General features: G+C 41.7%; 1 protein-coding gene across 1 annotated transcript in view; it reads right to left on the bottom strand.

Annotated features, from left to right (window-relative positions):
• The window catches only part of LOC139265961 (ephrin type-A receptor 4), a 120015-nt gene that overhangs the window by 19623 nt on the left and 80054 nt on the right, over window positions 1-20338 (bottom strand). Inside the window, exons 6-8 of the mRNA XM_070883599.1 lie at window positions 6415-6539; window positions 5657-5816; window positions 4493-4604 (exon numbers count right to left, since the gene is read on the bottom strand). Of these exons, the coding sequence (XP_070739700.1) occupies window positions 4493-4604; window positions 5657-5816; window positions 6415-6539 (397 nt within the window). The remainder of the gene's footprint in view (window positions 1-4492; window positions 4605-5656; window positions 5817-6414; window positions 6540-20338) is intronic.

Genomic DNA, 20338 nt, shown 5'->3' with positions numbered 1-20338 from the left:
AGGAGAGCATAGAATCATAGAATGATGCAGCAGCAGCAACAACAACTTGTATTTATATTGCATCTTTAACGTAATAAAACGTCCCAAGGCAGAAGTGTTATAAAACAACACAAATACATTTGACACTGAGCCACATAAAAAGAAATTAGGGCAGATGACCAAAAGCTTGGTGAAAGAGGCAGGTTTTAAGCAGCATCTTAAAGGAGGAAAGAAAGGTAGAGAGGCAAAGAGGTTTAGGGAGGGAGTTCCAGAGCTTGGGGCCCATGCAGCTGAAGGCACGGCCACCAATGGTTCTGCGATTATAATCAGGGATGTTCAAGAGTGCAGAATTTGAGGAACGCAGAGATCTCGTGGGGGGCGGGGGGGTTGTGAGGCTGAAGGAGATTAGAGATAGGGAGGGAGGCGAGGCCATGGAGAGATTTGAAAACAAGGATGAGAATTTTGAAATCGAGGCATTGCTTAAATGAGAGCCAATGTAAGTCAGCAAGAACAGGGGTGATGAGTGAACGGGACTTGGTGCGAGTTAGGACATGTGCGGCCGACTTTTGGATGACCTCAAGTTTACGGAGGGTAGAATGTGGGAGGCCAACTAGGAGTGCGTTGGAGTAGTCAAGTCTAGCGGTAACAAAGGCATGGATGAGGGTTTCAGCAGCAGATGAGCTGAGGCAGGGGCGGAGACGGGCAATATTACGGAGATAGAAATAGGCGGTTTAGTTATGCCGCGGATATGTGGTTGCAAGCTCATTTTAGGGTTAAATATGACACCTAGGTTGTGAACAGTTTGGTTAAGCCTCAGACAGATGCTAGGGAGAGGGACGAAGTCGGTGGCTGGGGAACGCAGTTTGTGGCAGGGACCAAAGAGAATGGCTTCGGTCTTCCCAATATTTAAGACAGCACAGAAGGAGCCCATTCAGCCCATTGTGCCTTTGCTGGCTCTTTGAAAGAGCTATCCAATTAGTCCTGCTCACCTGTCCTTTCCCCATAGCCCTGCAAATTCTTCCACTTCAAGTATTTATCCAATTGCATTTTTAAAGTTATTAAATCAACTTCCACCACCCTTTCAGGTAATGCATTCCAGATCATCATAACTCACTCATTAAAAAATATTCTCCTCATCTCGGCTCTGAATCTTTTACAAATTACGTTAAATCAGTATGCTATGGCTAACGACTCTTCTGTCATTGGAAACAGTTTCTCTTTATTTACTCTATCAAAACACTTCATGATTTTGAACACCTCTATTAAATCTCTCCTTAACCTCCTCTGCTCTAAGGAGAACATTTTAATTGCTACCAATTGAAAAGGGCCAATTGCCCTAGCAACTGTTCTCTGTCAAAAAAAGCTGAACTGAATCATAAACAAATAGTAGAGGGGGTAATTTAACCCCCCCCCCCCCCCACCCCCAACCCGGTAGGAATGGTGTGGAAGGAAAATAAGATGGTGATGGTGTTCAAGTTACGTTCCTGCCCCCGCCATTTTAACTAGCCTGATTTTAACGGCAAAGTCACATCTCAATGATATAATCAGAAGGCACACTCCATTTTAACTATGGGTCTGACTGAGAGCCATGCGGTCTTAAACCTGGCGGACAAACAGGCTCATGGCCACAGGAGGCCCAGATAAGTTCCTCAATATGTTATTACTAACCAGGCTTAATTGTTGCTTCTAATCTACCACAGTTTTATTTATAGTTTAGATTCCCTCCCAGGAAAGGCAAGGTCATTTGAAGTATCCCACTGCTGCACTAAACTGGCTACCTCCACTCAAACCAGAGATTAAACTTCTTGGCATGTGTTATCTAATATAACACTTGATATATTTTACCCACTGATTTCTCAATTGGTACCAATACACTATAAAGAAAAACAAATAATTAAATTATATCCGTATGGCTTAATGTCCTATCCCCTTCTTGTGTGATGCTCTTAATTAATCATTAATATATCCTACCTCTATCTGCAAATATCAACACTTCACTCTGCTATTGTGTAGCTTAAGTTGCTCTTTCCAGGCAAAAATATAATTATACTGCTTTGTGTTTTTTTTAGGGTCATGTGGAGACAGTACAAAAAATTAATATGCTCAGTATTACAATCTACTGAAATTGTAGTGATAAATCATCAATAATTTCAATGAATCCTTGAATCCTAATTTTCAGTAATTTAAACATGAAAAACCTCCAAAAAAATTAAGAACTAAGTTCACACATTTTTTTTTATGCTCCGCTTTCTCAACATCTCATCCTGTGTAGTCCACAGGACACCAGCATGTAATTTATATAACATTTGAAAGCAGCCTTGGTTTACCTCCAGAGTGTCGCTGTCTAATGCTATTACTTATTCCACTATTGACTTGTCCCACAGACTGGCAAACATTTCCCATTTGTTTTTTTCCCAGCTTATTACAGATTAGTGCTGCTGTCAATTTTTGGGTTTCGACAGATTAGTTGGCTGGCCAGTCGGTAAACAACACTGAAGTACTCTAAATACAAACAATCTTTAAAAGGCAAAGAGCAGAATTCAATTGATTTCTCTCCTTGATTTATTGCAATCTACAAGCACGCTGTTATCACCAGATTTATGGCCCCTTTGCAGTAATATAAACAGTAGTTCACCTTTGAACAGCAAATACACAAGATAACTGAATCCAGAACAAAAATTACTATCTGCACTGGCAAACTTGCCTCTGATTAGTCCACTGGCAGTTTTCCTTTGACAATTTTTTCTGATACAAAAAAATCAATGAGAGGCCAAAGGTTGACATTTCATTTTTGAAAAGTGATCCATTGAGAGCCAATCACCAGATCCTGGAAATGACCATACTTATATCACAGAATTATCACCTTCTACATTCAATGAATCTCAATGCTCTTAAGTGGCGAGACACAATTAGAATTCCAATGAATCATGCCATCAATCCTGTCTTAAATAATAAAACCATCAATATGAATGAATGGATGTGATATTAAGCCATCATGCTTATCATTACAAGTTCCTATTACAGTGGTTTTTAATAAAGATGTCTCACTGAATTACGCTGTGAGTTGCTTTTTGCTTTTTTTCCAAAAAGAGGTTCAGGTTAGAATAGCTGTGTAAAATTACTATTCATGATACCATACTCCATATAATGGAACTTCCGAGACAATTCAAGGTTAACCACAATGATATACAATCAGAGTTGTAGCTCGGAAAAGACTTTTAATGCCAGTAACCTGCAGAGTATTTTGGAAATTTTAAGAGATCAATGTAAAATTCTGCTTTGTTTTGAGATGGTTTCCCTGATGTATGCAAAGAAGTAGATTTTTCTTTGGTATAGTAAGGCCTAGGGAATAATGAGAGATCTAATGAATGCTGAAGTCATGAGCATTTAAAATAATTTTTCTTTGGTAACATTTTGAAATTTGCTACTGAAATCTTCACACAACCTGGTGCATCCAAGCGTAATATTTTTTGACGTTCCAATTTTCTTCCCTCCTTTTCTCATCCGAGTACAGCTCTAGAAGCACCGGGACCCCACACTCTTAGACTGACCAACAACATCCATCAGTGTTCTCCACTCCAATGGAAAAGAAAATCAGGCAGAGTTTAAAACGGACAGCAGACTCGCTATTGGCCATTTTGGGCTACCACCCAATTTCACCCCATTGTCAATATAGAGACACTCATACATGAATATTGGTCACAACTGAGATGGATGAGGATCATAGCCAAGCATAATCCTGTTCCTCAAGTTTACACAGGCACGTTTTCCAACCAGGGTCATTGGAGTTAGAGACTATGAGCTAGAAGCTTGAGGCCAATTTTAGTGACCCATGCTATGCTGGTTGAGATCAGCCAACTTAACATAGACTAGGCAATGAGCATCCCTTGTGGAAACATCCTGCATCGTTTGCAGCTGTGAGCATTCGTCTAATGCACTCTTCATGCTCGGAGATCATATTCAATGTGATCTCAAATAGACAATACCTTGTAGTGTTTACATTCACCTCTATCCAGGGTTTATCCTGAATAGTACTGCATTACTAGACCAACACAAAGGCAGTGTTTACTTTTCAGGCCAGAAAATGACCAGAGATTCAAGCACCCTTTATACTGTAACATAGATGTTCGACCAATTTTCGACCAGCAGTACCAACAAGTATGAGTTTTTAGTGCTGACTAAAGGTAATTTGCTTTGCAGTTCCGATTCAGGGGCTGTAGTGATGTGCTGACCTCCCAGTGCTGCTCTTGCCTGTTTATATTCCCACCTTGTGCCATCTTCTATGAGAAACTGGTGAAACCAGATGCAATTCACAAGGCCCATGGAAAAGGTCAATCTGCTGCTGGAGTCAGTGCTTTTATAGTTCCTAGAACCACTAACAGAGGAAGAACAGGGCTATTGAAAAAGTGCCTCATCAATAAGTTTACACCAATAAATCTGTGCTAAGTCTGAATTTTCAGCTGTAGTGAATTTTTGTTCCCTGCGCATCTGTTTACAAAGCATCAAGTCTTACCTCCTGCTTATTATAAAGGCTGAGATCAGTATCACGAGTAGAACTGCACTGCCGGCCACAGACACAAGCAAAACAGTGGGGCTGGCACCATCTCCAATGATAGCTGATGGAGCTAGAAATAAACAGAACAAGTACATTAGTTTCTTAACCAACAGATATAATTTTATCATAGGACAGCAATCAAAATATTAACATAATTATGAAGAACACTTTTTTAAAATATTGGAGCATTGGCGATGAGAAGTTGAATTGAATTAAACATGAATATTTTAGCTGTTCCTATGGCTCAGTTGAGAAAAGCATGTCCCAGGTTGATTCTGGGTCTACTGAGCCAGGGCATGGGTACAGATGTTACAATTGGTCTCTGAACTCCTCAGCGAGGGAGATGAGCAAAATCAGCCAGAGTTCAGTTACTACAACAACAGCAACTACTTGCATTTATATAGCACCTTTTACCTGGTGAAATGTCCCAAGGTACTTCATAGGAGTATTATGAGATTAAAAAAATTGACACTGAGTCCCATAATTAGAAAGTAGCGCAGGTGACGAGGTATGTTTTAAGGAGCGTCTTGACGGAGAGGTTTCAGGCCGGAAGTTCCAGAGCTTGGGGACTAGGCAACAGAAGGCATGGCCACCAATGGTTGAGCGATTATCATCAGAGATGCTCAAGAAGGTAGTATTAGAGGAGTGCAGACATCTCGGGGGGAAGGCTATAGGGGATTACAGAGGTAGGGAGGGGCAAGGCCATGGAGGGATATGAAAATAAGGATGACAATTTTGAAATTGACATGTTGCTTAACCGGAAGCCAATGTAGGTTAGCGAGCACAGCTGTGGTGGGTGAGCGGGACTTGGTGCGAGTTAGGACACGGGCAGCAGATAGTATCCAGTGGCCACTGCTGGAAAATTCAGGTCTGCCTATTGGTTGAGGGCAGTTTCAGCTTCAGCTGTGATGCTGACATAGTTGAACAGCCGACTGACACTGATTGTCTCGGGTCATACATGATAAAAGACTCTTGGGCGAGTATCTAGTGGGGGGATGCTGCCTACAGATCTGTACCCAGCATGATTCAAAATTATATTTTAAAATGTCTAATTAAGCAATTTAAACTGAGAAAATCAAGCGGAACAGCATTGACTGAAATTATTTCTGAACTGCTTAATACCTGAGTTTGTTATAAACTGAAATGGGGCGCTGAACTCTCCATATCCAGCAGCTGTCCGTGCACGAACGTGAAACATGTAGGCTGTCAAGGGGTTCAGGCCTTTGATTTCTGTGCTCCTCAAGAGAGTTTTAACAATCCTATAACTGCGTTCATTCTGATCCTGTGCAAACCACAAAGTGTGTTAGAAGGGAAACATTTAAAACAATGGGCCGGCACTCAAACTGGAATAAAAGGCTTTAGCTTTGTCTTCAGGATGTGCGCATATTAGAGAAGAATGGGGATGTCCTATGTTTACTGCTTAGTGTGCTGTTAGTGCTCCATTCATAAAGCCAAAGCGAAATACGTTTGCAGACAGTCTCTGTAAAAACTGCTTTTACAAGATGCATAGAATAGGCAACACAGAAAAGGCATCTATGTAATCTACATTATAACTGGAGTTGTTAAAGTGAGAAGCGATTGTACTGTAAATTCTAATAGGAAGTTTATTGAAGCAATCTTCAGTTTGTAGTGGAACTGAGTTTATTAACCACCTATCTGTTCTTAGCTGCTACTTTTATTAATCTGTAGCTCTCCCTGGATCTTAAAGAGAACTTTGAACAAAAATGAATCATTTAAAAGACTGAGAGATCCTAAATGCACAAATATGAATGCTCTTGAAAGAGCCAGCGCAGACTCAATGGCACGAATGGCATCCTTCTGTGCTGCACTAGTCAATGATTCTATGAAATGAGAGTTTCAGATGTTGAATCACTACTAACCTTTTCATAGTACTTGATCTCGTATTCTAGAATGACACCATTTGGTCGCTCAGGTTCTGGCCAGACCAATGAAACGCCGTGCCTTGTTATCTCCTTCGCTTGTATTATGGCAACTGAAGATGGAGCTGAGTGGAATAAATACACAAAGTTTACTTTTATAACCTAATTTACAAGTTAAACAAAATACCTCAATTATAATTAATCCATTATACACTCTAATCATCATGAGGCATTTTTAAAAATTTAATGATATTTAGTGCAAGAACAGAGTTAAAAATATTTTCTTATTGTACTGGGGAGTTTCCGGATAGGCTGTTCTGCAAACTCCACAAGCATGACACACAATGAAAGTTGATCCATTGGTTTCCCATTTTCCAAATATTCATGTTTTGCATTCCGTGATGGTTTGTACAACATGAACGCAACGATTTTGACACCAGGCTTCAAAACGGGAACAAAATGTGCGAGACTTTCATTTTTAAGAATGTTGAGTATCTAAGAATCCCATTCACAGGTCAATTGATCAACATGGCCTTCTGTAGCTCGTGGAAATGAATGCCAATTGATTGCAAATTGTCCCCTGCTGTCAAAAGAGGCCGAGCCCCTGCTGTTATTTTTCAGTTTCACTAGATGCAATGATGTACTCGGATCAACTGGGAACAATAGTATTTGTCTGGTAGAGCCACAGTCGTTTCATCATAAGCATGCTGCCATTGATTTCAACTGTTCGGACTAGAAAAAGTCCATCACTTCCAGACAGGAGCAAACACAGAGCAATTTTCACAGCTTCCTACACCAAGTATTCTCGGGACAGTCTTATCAAAGAGCACGGTGGTGAAAAATGTTAGCCTAACTGAGCAATTATTAAATTAGTGAACTGGATTATTATAATAAATGGTAATAGAAAGCTACAACTTTTGAGAATTCTTGCTATGTTTTGGAGACAATATTTTGTAGCTAGTTAATTCCATTTCCAATATATTTATAATTAGTCAATTCAACAACCACTCACTTATCTCCACGTACTTTGGTGGATAACCTTCAAGCAAATATTAGACATCTATAACAAAGGGACAACGGAAACATCCTGGTTTAGAGAAAGGAAAATCAGTTTGAGTTCTCAATCTTGATCGCTAGCATGCGATACATGTCAGAACTGTCAGGTAAAACAGTGTCAGGCTCGGCTGTGATGCTTCCATGTTTGAATAGATTGCTGAGGCTTACTGTCAAAAATGGTCACTTGGTCGAGGTATCAAAGGCAACCAGTACTCAAAATGTCACACCCAAGTCAAGAGTTAATGCAAGGAGAAGGTGACGGGGAAGATTTGACGAGGAAGAAATACAAATCTAGAAAAGAGGCACTGATATCCCCTACATCCTATATGACATGTACGCTGTGACATCCGGCTCTACCTCCCTGCCACTTCTCTCGACCCTTTCATCCCACTGGCCAACTTCTGTCTGAGACTGAACCACACTGTTCGCAACCTTGGTGTCATATTTGATCCTGAAATTAGCTTTTGACCACGTATACGCAGCATAACTAAGACCGTCTATTTCCACCTCCATAACATCGTCCATCCGCTGCTGAAGCCCTCATCCATGCTGTTGTTGCCTTTAGACTTGACTATTCCAACACACTCATGGCTGGCCCACATGCTACTCTACATAAATTAGAGGTGATCCAAAACTTGGCTGCCCGTGTTCTAACTCACACCAAGTCCTGCTCACCTATCAGCCACTGACCTACATTGGCTCCCGGTTAAGCAATGCCTCGATTTCAAAATTCTCATCCTTGTTTTCAAATCCCTATCTCTGTAATCTCCTTCAGCCCAACAACCACCCCGCCCCCCCTGAGATGTCTGCGCTCCTCTAATTCTGCCCTCTTGAGCATCCCTGATTATAATCGCTCAACCATTGGTGTCCGTGCCTCTGTTGCCAAGGCCCATAAGCTCTGGAATTCCCTGCCTAAACCTCTCCGCCCCTTAAAATCCGCCTCTTTGACCAAGCTATTGGTCACCTGGCCTAATTTCTCCTCATGCGGCTCGGTGTCAAATGTTTGGTCTCATAATACTCTTGTGAAGCACCTTGGGATGTTTCACTACGTTAAAGGCGCTATATAAATAATAGATGTTGTTTTGTTGTTATATTTTACATCTGCTTATAGCACAGTACTTAATTTTCGTTTGCCCCATATGGCCTGCATCAATACTGCTCTGAAAAATTCAAAGTAAAATTTAGGCTGATGGTATGTTATAATTATCAGATGGCTGGAATATGCCTTTCTAGTGTTTCATTGTAACAGAATGCAGCACAGACTTGGAATCTTCACTTGTTCTTTCCAAAACTTTCCCCATCTGCCTCTTGGACTGCGCTCCCTGTAGATGTGAACAAACTCATTTGGCTGCATCCACTTCCTCAATAACTTGCTATTCAACACCTTCAACAGATTTATTACTGCCTTGTGAGCTCATCCATTCCCAATACAGGAGAGAAGGGGCAGCTGCATTCTATGCTGCGCGTGCTGTAAAGTAATTTTTTGAGCACCAATAAGAAGTGAATCAGAACCCGTTGGAGCTGCCCCAGAGACCAAGGTACAGAAGTAAGATCCATTAAAGAAACAAGTAAGACAGAAAGCTGAAAATGAATTGTGGCAAATGTTAACTTCTCATGCCTGCCAGCAAATTCAAGGCAAAGTCTGGTTTCGTAGGCCAGTCAGAATTCCTGCAGCTAAATGTATAGTAATTCATTTTAAAATTCTGAAACACATTTAAATGATTGTTAGTTTTATTCTTTGTGGTTAATCAAACTTGGCATGGTAAGACCATTGGCAAGTGTGATTGTCGGCAAAGACGGGCTGCCCATAAAGGAATTAGGGAGATTGCCCAAGTAGCCAGGTGATTGGTTCCATAGTGCCCAATTAGCTACATCCTCCTCTCTTTTCCATGAGAATCACGAATAATCCCACACCCTATCGGGGAACCCAGTCTACTCCTGATTGAAGGTAAGGTAGCCCCTTACTTTTGGAACATGATATTCAGAATCAACCTTTTTGTTTAAATCTTCATGGGTGAAGCTTAGAACAATTAAAGCTAGACAGCTTTGTATTATTCCCACAGGGCTCCTCTGATAACACAGTGGATAAGTGCATCACCTGGTATGACATTTAGAAATACAAACAAGGAGGATTTCTAATGTAATCCCTGGTCTGATCTCAGCCAGGGCAAAAGTGGGGAATACTAAAATTGGTGTCAGTGTATACGGGTTAGGGAGAGGAGCAGGGGGAGAAATTCCACCAGGGATTCCCACTCCCGATCACTATCAAATGGCCATTGCAGGACATTCTGCTTCTAAGGACACTGGATGAGGAAACGATCAGATTGCACTGTGATGCACTGTATGATTGAATTCTTCTTGTCGAAGCTCACCCACTGAGTGAGGTGAGGTGCGAGAGGTACCTGTCAATCAAACACGAGACACTGCTTTCAAGTCAGAAGAGAACAGGAATGAAATTTGGGGAAGAGAAAAATGTTGCCGAAACGTTTAAACTTAAAGTAGGAGATGGAAGGTATGGACAATATCTGACACTTCTCATCAAAGATAGAGGCAATTCACTTCAATTATATTTAATGGGAAACTATGGGTAATGTGCATTGAAACAACATTTCTGGAACCAACATTAAAACTTATCCTACTGTATTTAACTGAAAATAAATTAGAGCTCAAGTCAACGTTACCGTGACATTTAGTTTATATTGTGCACAGCAGCAGCTTACTTGCAAAACGGAAATGTAGGATTGACATTATTTTCAATTTCAGATATTAATCAAGAGAGGGGTTTCATATTCCTGTGCTAAAATGGACTTCTACTAAGCAAAACACTGTTGGTGTGTTTCTGCCAATTCAGTCCATCAAATGCATGTTTTCTTAAAACCTGGTAATGAAGACTTATGTCCTGCCAAGAGAACATGGCATGCAACTGCATATATTCCCTTCAGATCTAAACTAAATATCAAAACAAAACATTCTGCTGGAAAGCAATTTGCAAGTGACAAGTTTTTAAAGAAAAGCTGCAATTTCAATATTCATGAGTGTTTCATGTTATTTAACGGCATGAGTGAATGCTATTTGTTAATTGAGTTTCAAAAATAAAATCAAATAGCAAAGTAGGAAAGATTTTTTGTTGCTTAAAATCAAATCACAAACTCATTAATTTTTCCAGTTTTTAAAAAGTAATTATAATTTATTGAACAGATTCCCAATACAAACTAAGAGGTAAGGAGTTAATCTATTACTGAACCTTTCAGTCAAGAAATACAACCATCGATCATTTTGCTGGAACTGCTGTTCTGTTCCAGTAAATAGATTTGGTCGAAATATGTCATCTGTACTTCTAATGTGTTATGGCTATCTTTAACAATTAAGCACTGCCATTTGTGTTCTCAAATCAATCATGTCAAAACAAATCAACAAAAAATGAATTTGAGAACCTCCAGGGATATGGAAATTATAGAACAATTTGGATTTTTACTCTGAGTGAGCGGCACAAAGCTAGAAACAGCTGGTTTTAGCAATTTTCATGCTTCTTCACCGTTATTCCTAAATGATGCCTTCCTCTGTATCTGATGTTGATTCCAGTAATTCTGCACCACGCATGATACATATTATCTACTTACAATACTGTGTTGATACAAAGTTACTGGAGATAATAAAAGGATATGGAATAATGGACAAATGGGTGGGGCTTTAAAAAGGTAGTGGCTTGATTGAGGCGTTCAGATGATATAAAGCATAAGGGTGAACCTGAAACTATTTCTAAACATTATGTGAACTGCCCCACATTATGTTGCTTGAACTCTTATTTAATCCGTTAATTGTTAAAAAGCTGAGAACGTAATCTTTATTCATAAAGATTGTCATTTCCTGCTAAGTTGCCTCATGTCTTGAGGGAGGGTGGTGTCAGTGAAAGCATATTACAAGCCTTTGTGACTTAACTAATGAGTACTTTTACATTAAATGAGTTCAGCTGATGGCAGACACACTATTCTCCATACATTGGCTGCACTCCTCGTGTAAACGACCCATCCCAACAGCATTGTAGATCCAACAAAAGGTGGTCTCTCAATCTGCCATCAATTTAAGATTGCGTTGTTCTGTAAACGTGGGGAACATTTACATACACTCCATTTAAGCAGAGAAGCAGAAATCACTCTCGAGAGTCAGAAATAATTTTTCAAATAGTGTGAAAACTACTAGCAACGTTAACTGATAGAAGGGTGATAAAGTTCCATATTCTAGTGAGAGGTGCTTAGTTATTTGTTGCATATTGAATTTCTGTCAGAAATTTATAAAATGAACGTTAACTTTTAAAAAAATATTACAGTAACTATACAATGTTAATTTCCTAAATTAGAGGCTGAAATTGAACCTAACATTTTGAATTTTGACTATTTCAACTGATCATTTTTCACAGGAGAGCTTAGACAGCGGTTTCCAGCTGGCTACTCCAAGCTCAATCCTGTCCTCGCCTACATCCCACATTGAAAACTCTCAGCAGGAGTCGCTCCATTGTGATCAAGAATGGGGAAACAAGACAGATTCACCATCTCTCACCCCCACCCCCGCCCAACCAGTCCATGTGTGCTCCTCCCACCACTCCAGCTAACTCAGCACAGACTGGGGATCACACCTATTACTTTCCTGGTGTGCATGACTCAATACCATGCTGGTTAGGTGAAAAGAATGAACAAATTGCAATTACCTAGCACCTTTCATGACCTCCGGACATCCCAAAGCACTTTACAGCCAATAAAGTACTTTTGAAATGTAGTCACTGTTGTAATGTAGGAAATGTGGCAGCCAAGCTCCACAGCCAGCAATGAAATAAATTACCAGATCATTTGTTTTAAGTATTGGCTGAAGGTAAAATACTGGTGAGGACACTGGGAGAACACCCTTGCTCTCCTTTGAATAGTTCCATGGGATCTTTTACATCCACCTGAGAGAGGGCAGACAGGACCTTGGTTTAATGTTTCATCTGAATGATGGCCCCTCCGGCAGTGCAGCACTCCCTCAGTACTGCACTGAGGTGTCAGCCTAGATTATGTGCTCAAGTCTCCGAAGTGGGACTTAAACCAACAACCTTCTGACTCAGAGGCGAGAGTGCTACCACTGAACCACGGCTGACACAAATTATTTATCAATTGAGCCTTTGGAGACAGCAATGTGGATTATATTTTTAAAAAGGAAACCAGTTAAGTCAAATGTTCCTACTTGTGCATCTGTAACTATTGAACTGCCTGAACATTCTTTCTGCATGTTGCAATGATTCACACATCACAAAAAATAACCAGCATTGAATTATTGGTGTGCTTACTGAATTAAAAAAATTACCGTGAAAATATTTCCAGAAAACACGGCTGAATATTCTGACCTAGAATCTCACTGCAAAAATAATTTTAAAGATTAATCCAAAATAAGAGATCCTTTTAACTATCAATTTAATCATTTAAAAAAAAAGAAAAATCACAGGGCCTGGTTCTAATTCACAAATTAAGCACAATTCTGTGATATATGGAACTAAATATTTTGGGATGTTTTCTACATTAAAAGCACTGCATGTTATTGTTGTAGTACTATATTATGAAAGATGATGGGGTCTTATAGTTACCACAGTCTTTTTTTTTAAACAACTCCCATTCTTTTGATGCTTTGAGGTAAATATTCCCAAAATATCTAGATAGAAACTAATTAGATCCCAAACTCCTTAATCTTTTAAGCCAGTTTTCCTATTTTGTCATATGCAGGGCCATGTGGTTTCAAAAACGACACACCAGGCCAGACAAGCTGCTTGTAAAAACAAGCATACTAAGTGAACCTTTTAAAGGTGAATAGTTACCTGGGTTTCTGCATGCACACCTCAAACCTGTAAACCAATCTAAACAAGACTTCTTTACTTTGTGTACGTTAAACAGATGGGATATGCTAGTAACTCATTCACAGCGAGCCCAAACAATTCAGGTTAAACGTTTATCGGCACCACAAAGCACTAGCACCATTTCAGCACTGTGCTGGTATGAATAAACTGTACACTTACAAGAGAAGTGGCTTTCTCTTTAGAGAAAATAATCATTTCTAAGAAATTGATACTCGTGGTAATATGCCATGGTTCACAAAAAAAATCTCAATTGACAGATTTATTAGAATACAGAGATTATCATTGATTTCTCATCACATTAAACCTTTCACAGGATCTAGGAAACATGTCTTTGCTGTCGTTCAGTCCCAGGAAACGAGCAAAGCAGCTATTCTGCATAGCCGCGATATCTACATCAGGTATAGTTACTCAGCCAATGTAGGATAGTAATCGTAAAATCGGGAATGTTTCCCTGAGGAATACTAATTCAAGGCCAGATCTGTTTTGGAACACAGCCAATGAAATCAATGAAGCAAAAAACCGTCTGAAAATCCTACTTTGGCAGTCAATTAATACTGTTTCCCTGAGAAATGCCCAGCTCAAGAACAGTGACTGGAAAATAAACCACCTCGTCATGTCTAGTTCTTAAAAACACCAAGATAAACACTCAGTGCACTAACAAGTCCATTTATATCCTTCCTGTTCTTGCTCAGAGCAGGTTACTGCCTGAAAAATGTGAAAGGCTTTGAAAAATACCGTGAAAAGGGGCTATAATCAAAGCATTGTAAAAGCAAATGAAATTCACCCAGTATTATCTGTGTAAATATAATTTTAACAGCGATAATCATTCAGTATAAATATGTGATGTGTTAAATTTGTAACTCATTTCCTTTAAAAAGGAAGTGCTCTTACTTGTTATGCTGTCAGGAAACCTCTGCTGTAATATAACTGTACGCAGATACAGTGCTTGTAATCTTATGCCCCCTGGGTATGTTACATTTTTGGAGGAATGCACGATACAAAGGGTAAAAAAAAGAATTTAGTCTTGCTACACTGTAACCTCCTCTTTAATGATGGCCTATGTACTTTGAGGAATGTGCTTACATTTCGCCTGAAACTATCTCGCCATCTGCTCAGTTTGTAGTCAAATGGCACAAGGCCTTTTATGAGCAATAACATTTCCATTACACACCTAGGAAAACAAAGATATTTGGGATGACCGTACGGGGAGATAAACTTGACTGTGAGCTAATTGTCTGGCTCCAGCCTGGCTCGATGTGTTCACAGAGAGTTATTGGGAACTCAAAAAGATCATTAATTACATTAAGTATGAGTCAAGAGGATTTTCCTTACAGGATATTTTTATTCTCCAATCCAATGTTTGCTGCCAGTCAATGAAAAAAAATTGGGATGGGGAATTTGTTCAAAATATTTCCTGGTTTAAAGTTCATTGATTTCCCAGCTGAATTCTTATACCTTGCATGTGTATTCTACCATTAATGTAGAAAAACTTCCAAAAGTGCTTCAGAGGTGTAATAATAACAAAAAATGTAGATGATGAGCAAATGGCGATATAATGAGGGGCGACCAAAAATTTGGTCAAAGAGGTATGTTTTAAAGAAGATCTTAAAGGGTGAGACGGAGAAGCAGAGGGTTTTAGGGAGAGAATTATAGAGCATGTGACTCAGGTGGCTGAAGGCACGGCCAACAATTGGAGGGGGGTGGGCGGGGAAGGAGGAGGGTGGTGGGGGTCTTCTGATGACTACAGTTAGCTTTAACCATTGACGATGTTCTAGCCCATTCAGCAACATTGGGCTCAAATATCCGCAACCCCTGTTTCTGGCGCCCTCACCCGAGTGCGCCGCGTTTGTCCGACTCCAAGTGCGCCAAAATCTTCCTCCCGATTCTGGCTGCTTCCCAGACTCTCTTCGATGGTGGCGTAATGAGGCCCAGTGGATTGGAGGCAGAGCCAGGTCCCGGCGCCGAAAACAGTGTCGGGACCTCTGCACATGCGCGCTAGAGTCTGCGCGCATGTGTAGTAGCTCCTGGCAAGCCGAATCTGTGAGTGCGTATTGCAGGCTGTGTGGGAGGGGCCCGAAGCAGGCCGTCCCTATCCCTGGCCAAATGGGCTCCCTCATCGGCGGCCCACTGTGTTCCCTAAGGTAGGACGACTATTTTTTATTTATTATTTACTGATTGATTGCTTATTACTTTGGTCGTGGTGCTTCAGGTGTGGGGTTCCTTCTATTTTTCATTTGTTAATTAATTGTTTATTACTTTTTGTGTTTTATTTAGTGCTTGGTGCTTGAAATGTATTTATGCTTCTTTAGTTTTGTTGTGAAGGTGTTTAGTGCTTTGCAAGGTCCCCTTCCCCTCTTATCTCTGGCTAGTTTCTTAAGCCACCGCAAGGTTTTTCTGAACGTACAAGAGTGCCCACTTACGCTGGCCTAAGTTAGTTTGGAGTAACTTTTCGCTGGCTAAACTTGCTTAAATGGCCAAAGCAGGTGTAAGTCGTTGGTAATGCCCCGTTTTGAAAAAATAAAACAAAAAAAAATCCTAACTAACTCACTTACACTGGCGCGAATTAAATGGCCAGAATTGCAACTAAAACGATACTCCAGAAAAATCAAGTTGCTCCAAACAATAACAGAGCAACTCCTGGGGAAAGTTGGGCCTAATGGGCTCGTCTCCGAGAGGCCCGCCTATTTTGTGGAATGAAAAGCACACCAAAAACTTATCTTGCGATTCTCCGAGTGCAGCAGGCCGGTTCAACAGTCAGCACGACGCAGCACAACAGCGGGGGAGCGGAGCTACAGCCCTGGGCCAAAAAGAGTGCTGGCAGCTGCGCACGTGCGCAGTGGAGTCTGCGCGCGTGCGTAGTAGCTCCTGGCCCCAGATTCTGTGTGCGTGTGCTACTGGCTATGTGGGAGGGGCCCGAAGCACGCGGCCCTTAGCCCTGGCCGAAGAGAAACATAGAAACATAGAAAATAGGTGCAGGAGTAGGCCATTCGGCCCTTCGAGCCTGCACCGCCATTCAATGAGTTCATGGCTGAGCGTGCAACTTCAGTACCCCATTCCTGCTTTCTCGCCATACCCCTTGATCCCCCTAGTAGTAAGGACTACAACTAACTCCTTTTTGAATATATTTAGTGAATTGGCCTCAACAACTTTCTGTGGTAGAGAATTTCACAGGTTCACCACTCTCTGGGTGAAGACGTTTCACCTCATCTCGGTCCTAAATGGCTTACCCCTTATCCTTAGACTGTGACCCCTGGTTCTGGACTTCCCCAACATTGGGAACATTCTTCCTGCATCTAACCTGTCCAAACCCGTCAGAATTTTAAACGTTTCTATGAGATCCCCTCTCATTCTTCTGAACTCCAGTGAATACAAGCCCAGTTGATCCAGTCTTTCTTGATATGTCAGTCCCGCCATCCCGGGAATCAGTCTGGTGAACCTTCGCTGCACTCCCTCAATAGCAAGAATGTTCTTCCTCAGGTTAGGAGACCAAAACTGTACACAATACTCCAGGTGTGGCCTCACCAAGGCTCTGTACAACTGTAATAACACCTCCCTGCCCCTGTACTCAAATCCCCTCGCTATGAAGGCCAACATGCCATTTGCTTTTAACCGCCTGCTGTACCTGCATGCCAACCTTCAAAGAATGGGCTCCTGCAGAGTGCCGATTTCCAGCCTGCAGCACGCAGTTCCTAGCCCTGGCCAGGCTCCCGGTGCTCCCGAATGGGTAGGTGAGGTAAGAACTTTTTATTTATTGATTTATTGAATGATTTTTTATTTTTTATTTATTGATTTATTTATCATTTATGATTGATGATGGTTCTTTATTTTTAAAAGTGTTTAATGCTTTGGAAAATCCCCTAACTTCCCTTCCCCCTCATCTCTGGCTTACCTGCGCCTAATTCTAAAGTGTATGCAAGGTTTTTCTGAGCGTACAAAAGTTGACACTTACTCCGTTCTAAGTTAGTTTGGAGTAACCTTTTGGTGCCTAAACTTGCAACTGGCTGGTAACGCCTCCTTTTGAAAAAAAACGGAACTAAAACAAAACTAAACTAACTCACTAGAACTGGAGCAAACTAAATGCCGAGAATTACGATTTCTAAGATACTCCAAACTAAACTGGTTGCTCAAAAAAAATAGGAGCAAACTCCATCCGAAATTTGGGCCAAAGTGGTCGCTGAGTTTCGTCAGTCATGTTTTAGCATTTAATGCCAATGTATTTTGTTTTTTAATCCAGTGTTAGGCCTATCCCAATGCCTCAGTGGGCAAATGTTGCACATGCGTGATACAATACAGAACAGAATGATTTCAGATCTGAGCTGAGTTATGTGATCTTTGCAGGATCACTGGTAAGGGTGACTGCAGTTGACTTCAGTGTTTCTCTGCTTGGAGGAGAGGGAAGAGATTTCTGCTCATGTTACTTGTCCAGCGACGTCTGCTAGAAAGTGTGCTTGTGTGGGCAGTGAATAAGGACAGGATTGCGCTCAGCTTTGACGTCCCTCACAGTCAATTTGTCTCCTGACAGTCACTGTCTAGCTTCCCACAGATTAAATGGACACTTAGGCTGGGTACTCGAGGGATTTTAGCACCTAAATCTGCACCCCATGAGTTGCTGGTTTAGTGGACTAAAGTAGGTATCAATTTATCAGCACAGCTACTCGCAGTTGTAGAATAACAAAGGATTTAAACTTTATTCGATTTATTTTTTATATTTAAAGTTATTGTTTCAATCCTATTTTGAGATCCCATCCCGTGCCCCAGTGTCAAAAGAGCAGCAGAACCCTGTTCTCGGGTTGCACCCTTGTGACAGAGTTGAGGGCTTGTCTCCCTCCCTACCTGTAAGGAAACACTTGTGCTTCCTCCTGACTGCATGGCAAAAACCAGCAATCTGCCATATTGGGAATCCGAGGTGTTGATTTGTAACCTATCCATGGACTCTCATATTCAAGGAGTGCCTTTGTCGGCAGTCGTGCGGCACTTTCAACATTGATGATATTCTAATGTAAAGGACAAAGGTTCCAGAGGCTTAACAGCTCTGGCTACCTATATTTTTGTGGGACTTGCATCTCTAGAGCTGGATTCACTTGCTTTTAGCAATGTGAATCATGAATGTCTATCCTCCAATTGGCTTTTCTTACGAGCAATGGCAGTACCTAACAGACGGAATGTAGAACGGAACGAGATCAAAGCGACTCCGCCTATTGTGCACCCCTCCCATGCCCAATTTCACCCCCAATGGATCTTTGTTTGAGCACTGATATCTCTGGAATCCTTTGAGAATGTAATATCCATTGTAACCTGACTAAAGCATGCTGTTGTCCTGCCATCAACAGCGTTCTCAAATGAAAAGTATAAAAGCTGTAGGAGGCAAAATGACCCCTTTTATACAGCCCCGTTAGCAACTCCAAGGGGTGTCAATGGGGCATAATGGCATTTTCGCCCGGGGAAGGGGGCGCTACCGCCACCCGAGAAATTGCGCTGGAGATTTGGAGGGCGCTGTCCTGGCAGCGCCGCGCCTCGTGCAACCACCGTTGATGTAATTGCCATGTGCGCCGACCCCTTAATGCCCGCATCACCATCTTTATTTGTCAGCCGACTCTTGGGTTGGCCAGACAATGGCGGCCCTCAAGTCGACCAGGCTGCCATTATGCAGACGGCACTCCATTTTGTGTGCCAGGCTGCTGGCACGGACGATCATGTCCCTGGTGGCCCAGTGGTGGCCACCAAAGGGCCTGCAGAGTGTGTAGTGGCCCTCCCCTTTAATTGAAGGGGTGGGGCATTGTAGCACGTCAGCGCTACGTGGAGCATCTACGTAATGCTGGCCTGCTCCGCACAGCGCTGGATTCTGCGCCACGCTACCGCCCCGGGAGCGCCCCTCAAAGGAAGCGGACTGCTGTCTCCAGTGCTCCGCTTCTTTGAGGGGTGTACGGCCCAATTCCATGTTAGGGGCGGGACTTCTAGGCTGGGCGCAGGAAATCCTGGCCCCGGAAGGTTACGGCCCCCAATTGGAGCGAAGGGCAATTTCTAGCCCTAGTATTCTAATGGTACTGGAATCCCACGTTTTCATAGTTCTGGTAAGCTGCTGTCAGATTTGCTGTGCCCTGAACACACACACAGATAGGTCCCGTATCTGTGTGCACTCAAAGCTCTACTGGAATTTACCACATCAGCCTCATCTGGGCCAATGTAGAGTTTTGCCAGATGTAAAGTATAAATCAGGGAAGATGTCACCCAGAGGTTGTTGCCGCTTTCCCAAGATCAAACGCTAACCCGTAAAAGGCATATAAAAGGACCTGCAATGTGCATTTAAGCTCTTCCTCTTTGTACCATTGATTATTATTATACATTTATTTACAAACGTTCATTGTTAATCTAACTGAATATCAGGCATTGAATGGGCGGCCGATACAATACCCCCCGTCTTGTGCCACCGCCCGAGACGAATTTCTAGCTCAAGTATCTTATATTGACCTCCTGTGTCTTTCTTAAGTAGCTGGCCTTCTTGAAAGCTAATTACGTCGATTATGTTAAATACACGGAGCTACTTCAGTACAAGTTGAATGATCGATATTCCATTGTCACTCTGCACTGTTACTCACTGTGATAGAAAATGCTGTGTTCATGTTATAAGTTGTTTCTATAGTCATCAGATCCACTTTAGCTTGCAGACGTTTGAAAGCTGCAAACTGCAGGCATGTAGCTAACTCCCTCCCCGATTCTTGCCACCTCCTCCCCTCCCAATGCTTATGTGTCATAGTGTCATACAGCACAGAAGGAGGCCATTCAGCCCATTGTGCCCATGTCGATTATTTGAAAGAGCTAGCCAATTAATCCCACTCCGATGCTTTTTCCCCAAAGCCCTGCAAGTTTGACCTTTGCAAATGAATATCCAATTCCCCTTTGAAAGTTAATATTGAATCTGCTTCCACTACCCTGGAACCTGGGACTCAAAACACAGACACTTTAGATAAAATTGCCCCACCCCTGACC

This window comes from Pristiophorus japonicus, chromosome 6 (assembly GCF_044704955.1).
Source record: "Pristiophorus japonicus isolate sPriJap1 chromosome 6, sPriJap1.hap1, whole genome shotgun sequence".
In the NCBI taxonomy this organism is placed as follows: Eukaryota; Metazoa; Chordata; class Chondrichthyes; family Pristiophoridae; genus Pristiophorus; species Pristiophorus japonicus.
Note: the sequence above shows the minus strand (reverse complement) of the source record. Positions and strands in the feature narration are given on the sequence as shown.